The sequence below is a fragment of the Lagopus muta genome, chromosome 10 (genome assembly GCF_023343835.1).
Source record: "Lagopus muta isolate bLagMut1 chromosome 10, bLagMut1 primary, whole genome shotgun sequence".
Lineage (NCBI taxonomy): Eukaryota > Metazoa > Chordata > Aves > Galliformes > Phasianidae > Lagopus > Lagopus muta.
In genome coordinates, this window is record NC_064442.1 from 13295646 (window position 1) to 13307992 (window position 12347).

At 38.0% G+C, this 12347-nt stretch overlaps 2 protein-coding genes and 1 long non-coding RNA gene across 4 annotated transcripts in view; 2 read left to right on the top strand and 1 right to left on the bottom strand.

Annotated features, from left to right (window-relative positions):
* On the bottom strand, positions 1-5911 carry LOC125698007 (uncharacterized). Its single transcript, XR_007379039.1, has 3 exons — positions 5868-5911; positions 4183-4249; positions 1-47 (listed from the first exon to the last, which is right to left on the bottom strand). It is a non-coding gene; the product is annotated as an uncharacterized LOC125698007 (long non-coding RNA).
* LIPC (lipase C, hepatic type) overlaps positions 1-12347 on the top strand; it is a 160350-nt gene that overhangs the window by 36807 nt on the left and 111196 nt on the right. The window lies entirely within an intron of this gene.
* AQP9 (aquaporin 9) overlaps positions 4336-12347 on the top strand; it is a 27576-nt gene continuing 19564 nt past the window's right edge. The window contains exons 1-2 of one of the 2 annotated variants that reach the window (XM_048955790.1): positions 4582-4695; positions 4791-4849. In XM_048955790.1, the coding sequence (XP_048811747.1) occupies positions 4847-4849 (3 nt within the window). In that variant the 5' untranslated portion in view covers positions 4582-4695; positions 4791-4846. Of the gene's footprint in view, positions 4696-4790; positions 4850-12347 lie in introns of both variants that reach the window. The other variant, XM_048955789.1, reaches the window with a different exon arrangement.

The window sequence follows — 12347 nt, forward strand, 5'->3', positions numbered from 1 at the left end:
AGCCGTAAATAGACACAGAATGCCTTTTGCTATGTGAAGTGTGTGCCCTGTAGAAAGATAAAAGGCTTTACGTACACCATTCTGGTTAGGAAAATACAGTGTTTAGATCACTGCAAAGCCCATAGGATGTACTTTGAGCTTTTCTTCATGTTGCATGGCTATATTTACAAGACATCTTTTGTTCGTAATAGCAAATCTGAATTTAAAGCTTTGATCTGGATTTTGAGGTTTTTTTTTAATAAAGAAATGGGATGTGAAAAAAGTTACTTTAGAAAGAACATGCTGTCAATCATCTTCCTTTGCACTTACTTGTCACATACATCAACTGTTCCAAAAAAGGGAACGTGAAGAAAAAACGAATAGGGAATTGGTTTTAACAAAGCATTTTCCTATACTGAATTAATTCATTCTCTAAAAGCAAAATTCTTTTTGTACTTAAATAGTCTTTTTCCAGATGCATTCATAAAGTTACAGCTGCCCATACTGTCACCTACCAGAGAAGCTTATAGTAAAACTATATCCAGCACATTTAGAAGGGAGCATAGTGTAGTGCAGCAGATAATGCTGGTGCACATAACCATCTGTACAGCATTTCCCCAACACTTCTGCATTTCGCCAGCACTGACAGTTCTGTCCCAGAGCCCTTCAGTGTGGAATGTTATCTGTTCCCCACTGTGCCAGCAAGACCCCTCAGTGCAGTGCTGCATTACACAGCTATTACAAAGATTCAACCAACTTGGAAACTCTTGGGGCCTTTTATACATAGTCTGTAAAACTTTTAAAAGATATTATCATTGATTATACAGCAGCATGTGTAATACATATACATATAATACATCAGTAATACACTGAGGCCTGCTGGTGCTCCTAGCCCATCAAAAACAAAGAAAAGTTTTGGGTTCTGCTTTAGAGGAAGTCTAATTCACTTCTCACTGAGACCAATGTCAGCAACAGTGGATTTCAGTAAGCTTTGAACGAGGCTTGAGGCATTATTGGCAGAAAGTTTGAAACACACACAGTACCTTTTTGAAATCACATTCATGATCTGGACTGAAATGTTTTATCTGGATGCTGAGATCACAGAAACAGAGAATAAAGAATGAAGAAATTCTGGAAGGGTCACCATGTGCACTACCCCTCCCTCCAAGGCTGAGCTGCACACTACAGGTGGTCACTTCTCATCAAGGCTACAGCAAGGACAGAAGATGATCAGAAAGCACAAGAACTTAAGATGTGCCGGGTTTTTTTGTTTGTTTGTTTGCTTTTTGGTGTTCTAAAAACCATCAGAATGCTGAATTGTAGCACGGTCAAATCTTCCTAATTCTTTTTCGGTTTCCCAGCAGCAAGATCAATAAATAAAACAGAGAATGTCCTTTAAGTACCATGCAGCAGTTTCTGTAGGAAAACATAAATATAAATTCGGCAAAGGCATTTGTGCGGCAGCATGAATTACAGCAGATGTGTGCATTCAGACTTTGTCCAATTCAACTACAATCAGCGGATTTAGACTTAAAAATAATTTGACCCATATTATTACAATTCAAAAAATATATGTGTTATATTTATAGTCCTGGTCTCTCCAGCTGTGTTGGCTTAGGTTTTATTACATCAGTAATAACAATTTATGTGATACTCTGAATAATGTACTATTTAAAATTCAGTACACTATAGACTGTTACCCATGGGACTTAAACTGTGGGAGCTATGTGTATTATTCTGGCTTTGCTATTTCTGTAGGAGTGAAGATTACTCATAATAATGGTTAGATTATACATGCTGTTAGAATTCCTACTCTGCTTGAATCCAGGTGAAAGAAGAAATAGTTTAGCTGAGATTGACTTGGGGGTGTGGGTCCCAAGGGTTTCAATTTTGTGACCTAAGGACCCACGCTCAACCACAAGCAATAACATCAACATGCTATTTGACATCTTTTAAAAATGCCAACAGACTTGTGAGGTGCAACCTCCCTTAGCAGAAACCATTTGATGCTCCTACGGACTATTAGCTTTATCTGCCTATTGACTTAATTTTTCCCTACAGTTTATCTAATTTTCCTAGCTTAGAAGTCAGACTGACATTTTTGTAGGTCCTGTGATCACCCCTGGAATCCTCTTTTGAGACACTAATGGTTTAGTTGTACATTTTCTATGTTCCATCTTTCTGGTACTAGGACTGGATTCAGACATAAAACAATCCACTGGCAGCAGTGCTTGAGTAGTCAAACATTTCAATCTCTTGGGAGAAATTCTGCACAGCACCAGCACAAATAGTTACTGTTTAACTTATCAGTTTCTCTTAAAGCCTGTCCTACTCAGAATTCATTTTAGGACAGCTTCCTAAACCTACATTTTGGTTCTTAAGGCAAAAAATTCTTTCAGCTTTTCAGGTACGGAGTTCACTACCTTGAGTGCTTCTTCTACACTCCATAGCTTTTCATAATCTCATGCAGGATTTGTCCAGTGAAGGGATTGGAAAAGGTTGTTGTTATCACCTCTACATTCTTTTCAAAGCACTCCTTAAAATATTTGTCAAAGTATTGAAGAAAATCTGAAGAAAGGAAATGAAAATGATGCATAGTTATGTTGGGAACCTGGTTCTCCCACTCCCCACTTAGGAGTTTCTGTGTCTATCACTGACGTTATTTCGGTATAATTAGATGAAAGAAGAGAGTCAATACACTCACACCTGTTGTGAGACTAAACTAAGAAGTAGCTTCACACTATGTTGAGAGGGAGACTTGCATCTGCCCAGAAGAATGAACTTTTACAGGCAAGCAACTAAAAATTGCTTTCATAAATGTATTTATTTCCCATTTTCCTGGAAGTGAGGAAGTGGATTATCTCATTCCTCCATTAATGGATGGCCTCCTCAAGATCCTCCCTCAGCTCTACCATATCCATAATTTTAAAAGCCATAATGAACATATACTTTAATATATGTGATAATTAAGGTTCTGAATTATATCTTTGCTTTGCAGTGATACAGCACAAAGATGTTCAAACTGCAGTACATAAGCTGTTTTCAGTGGCTTTCCAGAGGCAACTCCAGCTGTCTCTGTGCGAGTGCAGACCTGCACTGTAGGCTAAACCTCTGCACCCATGCCTGCCTGCTGCCACACAGGTGCTCACCTGGCTCATACAGCACCAGGACAAATGCAGACGCCTCACAGCTTGTCACCTATGTGGCTCTCCACAGGTCAGCATTTTCTGAATCTGCTAATGGTGAAATGGTATTTGAATGCAGATTCAGAGATAGTAAAAGGGCATGCAAAAATGCTTAAGGATTACAATTGGATAGTGGGTGTAAAGTGGGTGGTTAAGGGATAAACATGCATCAAGTCCAGCCTTGAGGGAAAGAAGAGCACCAGAGAAATTGTAGAAATGTCTCATTTGCCCAGTCTCATGAGTCTTTGTTCTATTCACAGCAGACAATAGTACTGACAGAACTAAACACAGTAGCCAACAAAGTAAAAAAAAGGAAGATGACTGATACAAACCAAGGAAATGAACATCTGTAGCAGATGCTAAAATAACTTAACTGGGATAAGCTCTTAGTGTGACATCAAACGGCAGAAAATATTTGTAAATCAACCAGAAGCCGGTCAAGTCAGTATCATGTTTGATAAAATCACCCAAGATGCTTAAGAGGTTAAGAGCGCAATATTTTTCTCCAGGAAGCCCAGGCCTTTGAAATATTCAGCAACTTCAGCTCTTAAGATAATGGCCAATAATGTGATAATGCTTCGTATTATAGCACCTATGCACTTTTAAGCCAAATATATTGGGAACATAGAGTCATTCTCAGTGCCTCGTTTGCCTATTCTGCATTATAGAGAGCCACTGGACCAAAGCAGATTTCATTAAGTGTTCCTAATTTATTCTGCCTTGTCACTCTTTTGTAAATAGGGCATGGCACCAGACAGCAAAGCATTTAGTCCAAAAAGAGTATTGTGTGTGACTGTACAAATTCAACATACGACCAAGGTAAGACTCCTCATTAGCCACTGAAATCCCTCAGAACTACAAGATAGGAGCTGTTCTTTACTGAGTAGAGCACAGCGTCCTCACAAGCATTTATTTTCCTTTACAACTTCCCCTTGAAAAGGTTTCAGACAGCCAGCAGTATGGCTTAAATCACAAACTAGGTCAGAGTGAAATTTCTATCCATATTTTGGTTCCTTACTTTGTGGTTTCTCTTTTCGCATTTCCTTTTGATCAGGGCAACAGGAACAACATTTTATCCATTTTTACTAGAAAAAAAAAGAAGCAACATAGCCAGAAAGGTAATGATTAATCAGTTCTGTAAGAAAAAAGAAAAGTTCTGCTTGTAAACCTCCTGGTATTATCTCGCCAGTATAAATAGAAACATGCTCAGAGAAGGCACAGGATGGAAAACTCATGATGAATTGTTAGGGCATGTTGCGTTTGTTCTGTCAATGCCTGCAGTCAGATGATTTCACTGGCTGTACAGGATGAAATCTCATATTTCAATGTATAAGTAAAAGTGTCAAAGTTCAGCTGAAGCAGGGACGATTACAGAGCAAATTTTGTGTGTATTTGTAGCCAGGGCACCAGAGCAATAGAAGAAGCCAAAATGAGCCGGAAAAACAAAAGGAGTTTAAAGGAGAAATTTGCCTTGAAGAACAGCTTGGTTAAAGAAGCCCTTTCAGAATTCCTGGGAACTTTTATACTGATAGTAAGTGTCAGCTGCTTTCCTTCCTTCTTACTAATTTAATGTTGGACAATGCTCATGAGGAGACTTTTGTATGCTTTTTCCTTGTACTATACCAGCAGCGTGGTTACTGCCTGACAAACACTGCACAGTCTTGAATGAATTGCTCCTGTTTATGGTAAGTTTCTAACTCCTTTCTTCACCTGATGTAAAACTGGCTGTTAAACACTCATAGTTTTAGGTATTACAACTAACTGTCTGATAAACATTTGATTTTTAAAGGAGCAGAATTTGAGTGAACAACCACGTTCTAAAAGGTTCAGAAGCAGTGAACATTAGCAATACTCCTGCATTTTTTAACTCTGCATTTTATTCTACTTTCACTTCTATGTACAATTTCCATTTGCTTTAACAGCCCGACTGGACTGCACGTTTAGAAGATTATTTTAGCTGTTGTTTTCCTGTGCTCACAGAGACTGATCCATGTGACTTGTACTGAGCTTATCAAGTTGCGCTGCCGAATCTTTAGAGATTTTGTTAATGAACTATTTTTTGTTTCGTTTTCAATTGTATTACATAAATTATACATTTGCTTGGTTATGTAGGCTGTTACAGTATTACATAAATAGCACAGCTCCACATTTTCACATCCCTAATTTTTTTTTAAACTTCATTTCTTGCTCAAGTTTTTGTGCATTTTGTACTGAGACACAGAGCTGTCTGGTGATTTACCAGGGTAGAGAGCAGTCTCAGCAACAGAGCTGGAAGTCAAGCAAATAGAATACTTATGCCAAACTCTTTCTCCCTCCCTTTAGTCTGGCAAGACAGTCTTGTTTATTGCTAAATATTTCATCATAGTGAAAAGACAAAAAATTAAAAATAAGGCATAGGACTGACATAGTATGTTTTATAACTGGAACTATATTAGCTAAATTTCAAGTAAGCCATCTAAAAAATTCCAGTAGCTCATAAAATACATGAAAATAATGGTCTTTAGTACACTTCAGCCAATTGAAGGGCAGAGGCACTAAAGTAACATTATTCTCAAATTTAATACCCTCCATAAGACATTACAGTAAGGAGCACATTTAGAAGCAAGGAGCACAAAGCACTTTACAAACATTAATGAATTAAGTGTCACAACACCCTGGTAAGGAAGGGAAATGTCATTATCTTAATTTTATATATTAGCAAACCTGATTAGAGCAGACTGCACAGGAAGCCTGTTGCAGAACTCTGAATATAACCAAGATCACCTGACTTCCAGTCCTCTGTCCTCGCTACAAGATCATACTCCCCTGTCCATTAATACAATTAAGCAAGTGAGGAAAATGCATTAAAGTGCAGATTAAATCGCAAATGCTATTACTTAATGTCCTGCTGCAGAAGAGTAGAAGGAAATGGAAACCCAGAGTCCATTTTGTATGATATTCATCGAATGAATACAGTAGAAAGTGAATCTTCAAGAATGTTGTTGATAATCTTGGTGAATTTTTTCAATTCTGTTTTAGTCTTTCTAGTTTTAACCTTAGCTTAAAGCAGAAAAGAGCCTGACATGGACTTAACTACAGCTTTCCAAGTGCTCAGATACCCCGATTTATTTTTAGACTGTGCTAGTTAGCAGAAGTACAAAGTTTATTGGGAAGAAATGGACTTTTCTGCTGCTATTTATTGCTATTAGACTCTGTCAGCTAGTAAGCAACTTTAAGAGCAGACAAATATTAAACTTTTTAACTGAAATTAGATCTAATGAAAGGGGGCCCTGTTAAGTTAGGAGGCAGAAATCCTTGACAAACACTTAACGTACGCAAAATAAGCAACAGCTTTCTTTCTCTGTACTATCACTATGCTTTAATCCTGTTTCAAAGTGAAAGCAAGATGACTGCTCATGGTCTACAGCACAACTGATTGGGCTCTTCCCTGAAAGCCATTCTGTGCCTCTGCCCTGTATCTTACAGCCAGTGGGAAGCACCTGCACCAGGATTCAGGGCAGAGAGGAGCTCTTCCATTACCCATAGGTTTTGTCTAGAAGTGTTAACTGATGGTACCTAAAGCTGTGAACATCCCAGCACCCCTGGAAGTCAGCTGGCTGAAATTTTATCCCCCAGACTACCGGTTTCCCTTTCTTCTAGCGAACATCACATATCATGTACTATTAAGAGCTTAAGTTGCCATCTTGGGTAACTCTCCAGTCTTGCAATATTATTTTCCAAATTGTACAGTGTAAAATCTGTAGGATTAATTGTAGGACATTTTGCAGATGAAATCACTCATCAGGCAAAAACCAAGCCTTTCCCTGGAGGCACAAAGGGCTCCACCTGCAGAACTGAACAGATTTGAGACAAGCCTTGAAAAAGTCCATGCCTATTACCACTTGGATAACATCTCCTGGTCATCTCTGCTTAATACACTGCTGCTTGCCTTACAGCACAGTTCTCAGAGTACGGAAAGTGAATTCTTTTCAGATGAAACGGAGGTGGAAGAAGAGCTCCAGGAGCACAGAAAATGTGCTGGCTGTTAATGGATGCTCAATCCACTGGATCAGACCAGAGATGCTCCTAAGCAATCCCCACAGACATGTTCATAGTCTGGTCTTCCAAACTGATTTGCTTTTGCTGCACAGCATATCTTGGTAATGGGGCATAGCTGCTGCCAGCCCCTCCCTCCTTACCAAAGCACCTGATTTCAGGCTTTCTCAGGGTTCAGTAAACAAACTGAACTGCAGGAATATGGAAGTTACTTTCTTTATAGAAGTATTCAAGCAGCTGCAGTTATTGCCTGGCTGGGTAATCTCATTGGTGATTAGGCTACTTTACTCTTCAACCTATTCTTCCGGGGGAACAGTATTTCTTTCAGTATCAGGCTGTGAATTATTCCCCAAGGTGCAGCACAACTTCTCCAGTTACATTCTCAGACAAGAAGGCAGCAAAAAACTTATATTTTTCACTCCATAACCAAATGCAAATTGCATGTGGTTTTGGTTACACTGAGCTTTTAGTTACCGTCTTGAACTATATCATATTCACTTTAAGATAGTCCATCAAGCTGAGAAAATGTTGTGCTTGACCTCATACGTGGTTGCTATTAAAAAAAAAAAGAAGCAAAAAACAAAAACAAACAAAAAAAACCCACCATCACTTACAGTGATGCAGTTCTAATACAACAAAGTTACACTTGTAGTACAGACAAAGAGGAAAGTGCATTAGGCTGGGGGTCTATGTTTACATATTATTAGTAAGCTCCTGCCCATGCCTTGCATTTGTCTTAGTATCTCTTGTGGTAAGAGGCCAACCTGCAAAGTTTCTTTTTAATTTGAATTGAAATCAATGTTCACAAAAAAATACACAATCCACCTATAAAGTTTTCAACAAATATTTGAACAGAAAAATGGTTTCTATGAAGTGCATACTGAGTAATGTAGTTTTTATACAGTGTGTTTGGAATTAACCACTGGGACTGGTCCCTCCATCCTACCCCTGTGCAGCGGAACCCTAAGGTGAGAGAACAGCAGTTCTTTCATGCTGTAGTGGATGAAGAAGCCAGAGCATACACACATTTCCCAGCCTCTGACAAAGCATCATCCTTCTGTAGGCTGGAGCTACTCCCGAGGCCTCTCTTGAAAAAAAGCTGTCTGGGGAGGTTTTCATTTTCCAGTATGTCTCCTGGTTCAGTACATTTCCTCTTGGGGCTCCTGTAGGTTACTGTGGTAGAGCACAGCTGGACATTAATCAGCACAAAAGTTAAGAAGCCACACCGTATCAGATAGACGTTTTATGTGAATTCGCAGTGAGTCTGCCTGAAATTCACCTATCCAACTGCCCCTCTGCTTTTAATCATGTTTTGCTCCATATTTTCCCCTTGGGACTTGGCTGCATTGCTCTCAAACAAAATGGGATTTATTCTGACTTGTGCCATTGATTATATCTGAATTGTAACATTTTCAAAAAGAGAAGCCAAATGGGCCATGTGGCTTTTTTTACTAGCTACTACTGACCTAACGTAGTTTGTATTTCATTTTTACTCTGAAGAGCATCTTACTAGACACAGTTTCCCAGAACAGAGCTGCACTGGATCAGTATCTCCTGAGTCCAGAGCAGCGTACATATTCCTGCTGAAACAAAACACAGGCTTCCATTTAGCACGTAAAGACAAGTAAGCAGCATATCTGCAGACCTATCCCATCTATTGCTTCTCTAATAGTCAATTAAGTGAATATGACTGTGTGATCAAATTAAGACATCATCTTGAGTTGTTGCTGCAATGCTCAGTGGAAAGCAGAATGAATGTTCTCACACTTTGCAGTGTGCATGGCCTCACTAAACAGGTACACAGAACGCCGCTAGCAGGGAGGAGGTTTCCTTCCTTATCCCAAAGCCCACTCCCCAGGTGGAGGCAGGGCCTTTCGCAAAACTCCCACTGAAGCAAACGTTGGTGTGCACAGAGGCTGCAATGCATCAGCATGCGCGTGAACTGAGCGCATGACACCCTCACAGCAAGCAGTCCAACTAATGAGAAGAAAAGCTATTTATCTTTCGCTCATCAAAATCTTGTTTGTCTTGTTTTCATATTCTGACCACTTCATTATGTAAGTTATCATTTCTGCTTTGTTGGGGAGTTTAGTCTTGTCTGAAAAATCTCTAAGTATGACATTTCATGGATTTGCTGTCTAGAAGATTAGAAGTTAAGCAACTGTTCCACATCTTTCTTTGTGGAGCCAGATTCCAGCACACATTCATTACAGTACTGTACAGTAATACATATCCATTCCTCCAAACACGCATTAGAACACTCCTATGTTATTAGATGAAAGCAGATGCATCTACGTAGCTTTGCATTGGTTAGTCCTTACATTAGCATTTTATACAAAATTGCTACTTATAAATTTTACACAAAGTTATATTCTTTGTTTGGTTTTGATTTGGCTTTTTTTTGGATGAAACAGAGACTTTGCGTAAAATGAAATTGCTTACAGCAAGTTTTGTTTAAGGCGTAAAACAACTTAGTAGTAGTCTCTGACAGCTAACTAGAGATTAGCATTGGCTTTCCAGGAGTACAGAATTTTGTGCAATTACCTGCTAGGCAAAGAACCTAACTTGTCTTCCAAAGGTAGACAAATAAGTTATTCAAACATATTTACAACTGCTATAGTAATATGCCACTCAACCAATTTGTATGTATTTTACATACATTACTTATATATTTTATATGTTATATAATAGGTATTAGCCATGGCTGTACTCTGAAAGCTGGTTCTTATGCATTTCCATACATAAGGCTCTCCAGCAGCAGTACTATGGTAGAGCCACTAAAGAACAGAAGTCATTCATGAATCTAATGTCACAGAATTTAATCCTGCACTTCCAGACCAAAACTGCTCTCTTTACAGGAATGAGATGCTTCCTTTCCTTGTCATCCCAAATTCAAGTCCCTTCTGTTTCTGTAAATGTAGCAGTTGCCTGTATTTTGAAGAAATTAAATTTTATGTACAAACTCTTCCACTTGTTTGCAACTCCATTAAATCAGTACTGCCAACAGAAGTCTAACAAAGATTCTCAGCTTGTCTCAATGTAAACACTTGTAAAGCTCCTGTACAGTGCTAACATTTCTATAATCTTATTATCAAATAACTTTTTTCTCCTACTTAAATCTCCCTGAAGTCAGTCTTTAATTCAGATAAATGGAAGCATGAAGGATCTGAAAATAAGGTTACCCAACAGTTCTTTTACCCTGAAATGTTCGTTTCAGCAAATAATTCTAAAAAGTCACAGGAAATCTTTTGTTTTTTGAATACAAACCGAAGTGCAAAAATTGTGGTTGTTTTTTCCAGCAAATGACATTTTAGACTTTCAGGTGACTCAGATGTTCTGTATTACAAGAAAGTTTTAGATGAGAATTACCTTCATCTTTGCTACATCAGCCCCAACACATGAGTCAGGTCATGTTCAACCAAGTGGTTCCAGTAAGCTGAACTTAATTTTCCAAGGCCTTTTTCCGTATGTGCATTTTGTCCCAGAAAGTGTGCACTTACAGACTTGAAGTGGACACTCTCTCCTTAGCCTCACAGAAGACTTGCATTCCTTCAATGATTCAACTGAGAGTGCAAAACATGAGTTTAGGTTTTACTGACACAAATTTACAAGCTGTTCTTTCAGAGTTTTGGCCAAATTAAAATAATAGTAATTAAAGTAATAACTGTCATAAGCAGATGAATAACAGAAGGGACAATAAATGCTTTCATGCCATTAACTATGTTTATACATTTGTGATCTTAACACTTCAGATCAATGAGCCACTCTGGCTAAAAATACATTCTAGTAAGCTCTCCAGCTCATGGTTTAACGGCAGAACTTGACTTAGCTCCTTCTAATCCATCCTAGAAGGTTTCCTAATCAGCCCCAGATATAGCTTGTTTGTCTTCCTCAACAGAAAAGAGAAAGAAAACATACCAACATATCAAATCTCTCATTACTCGTAAACAGGAGGGCACAGCAAAGCGCCAGCTACCCGTTTCTGCACCCAAAGGAAAGAATTAAATGAATTATATATGTACTCTTACATTTCAAATTCCTTTCTCAATGTATGCTTCAGCCATTCACCAAGGACCATTACAGAGACTAAGCATATTTAGTTTTAATTTAGAGAAATTTTAATTGTGTGGGCTGGTGTAGGAAGGAAGAAAAGCAGAATAACACCTCTCAGCTCAAGAATAAAAGAGTAACTAGGGAGGGCAGCAGCACCTGAATGCACACTATCTTATGAAGCTTCTACTTCCCTTGCCCAATCTTTTCTTCCTGGCCCTTTGTAAGGGGCCATGTGTCACTCTTGGAAGTTTGCATCTAAATATGAAATATTTCATTTCCTTTCTCACTTGAATTTCTACAACTTAGTAAGAAAATAAAACCAATCTTCTCTGAAGAAATTGACTCAAACCAGTTACCCTGTATAATTTAAGAGAGAAAAGCATTGTAGCATTTCAGAATGAAGAGTGCAATATTAATCATAATAAAATACAAGAGAATGCAGACCTCTGCTTTCTAAGTGATTTTAAGCTTTTATTTGTCTCTTACTGCATGTGAAAAGCAGTAATAAAAATTTAAAAGCATCAATTTATACAACACAGCATAGCCTGTGCTTTATTTTCACAGTATTTTTCCCTAAGAGCAATTTAAACCAAATCTTTGTTTTAAAAGCTTTATGTACGCATTTCATCCAAAGCCTTATTAAATTTACATCCATGTCTCCATGTAAGTAACGTTTTCTATCATTTAAAAAAAGTTTTAAAATGGCAATCATTTTAAGGCTTATGTCTATGCTATTTAATTAACTAAATGGTAGAATTTTTTTTACAAAGCTATATTTAATTAGATAGTAAGTCTCAAAACATAAAGGGAAACCCATTTGAACCCAAGAGGATGTTGGTTGTGTCCCAGGAGACCATCGGAACAGATATAGTGTTTTTTTATTACTCCAAAATGATTATATTGTAATTTACAGAAATCTTTGTGTTCCCACCAAAATATGTAATGAATGATAGAATAAGAGCCATGTATTTTCAAAAATTACTCAACTACTAAGCTCTATTTTATTTTGCCTTAAACATCTGAAGTACTATCTGATTTAACCAGTGATGACAAGTATTACACAAGAAATTAGATGAAGATCACTCTTTCCTGGAA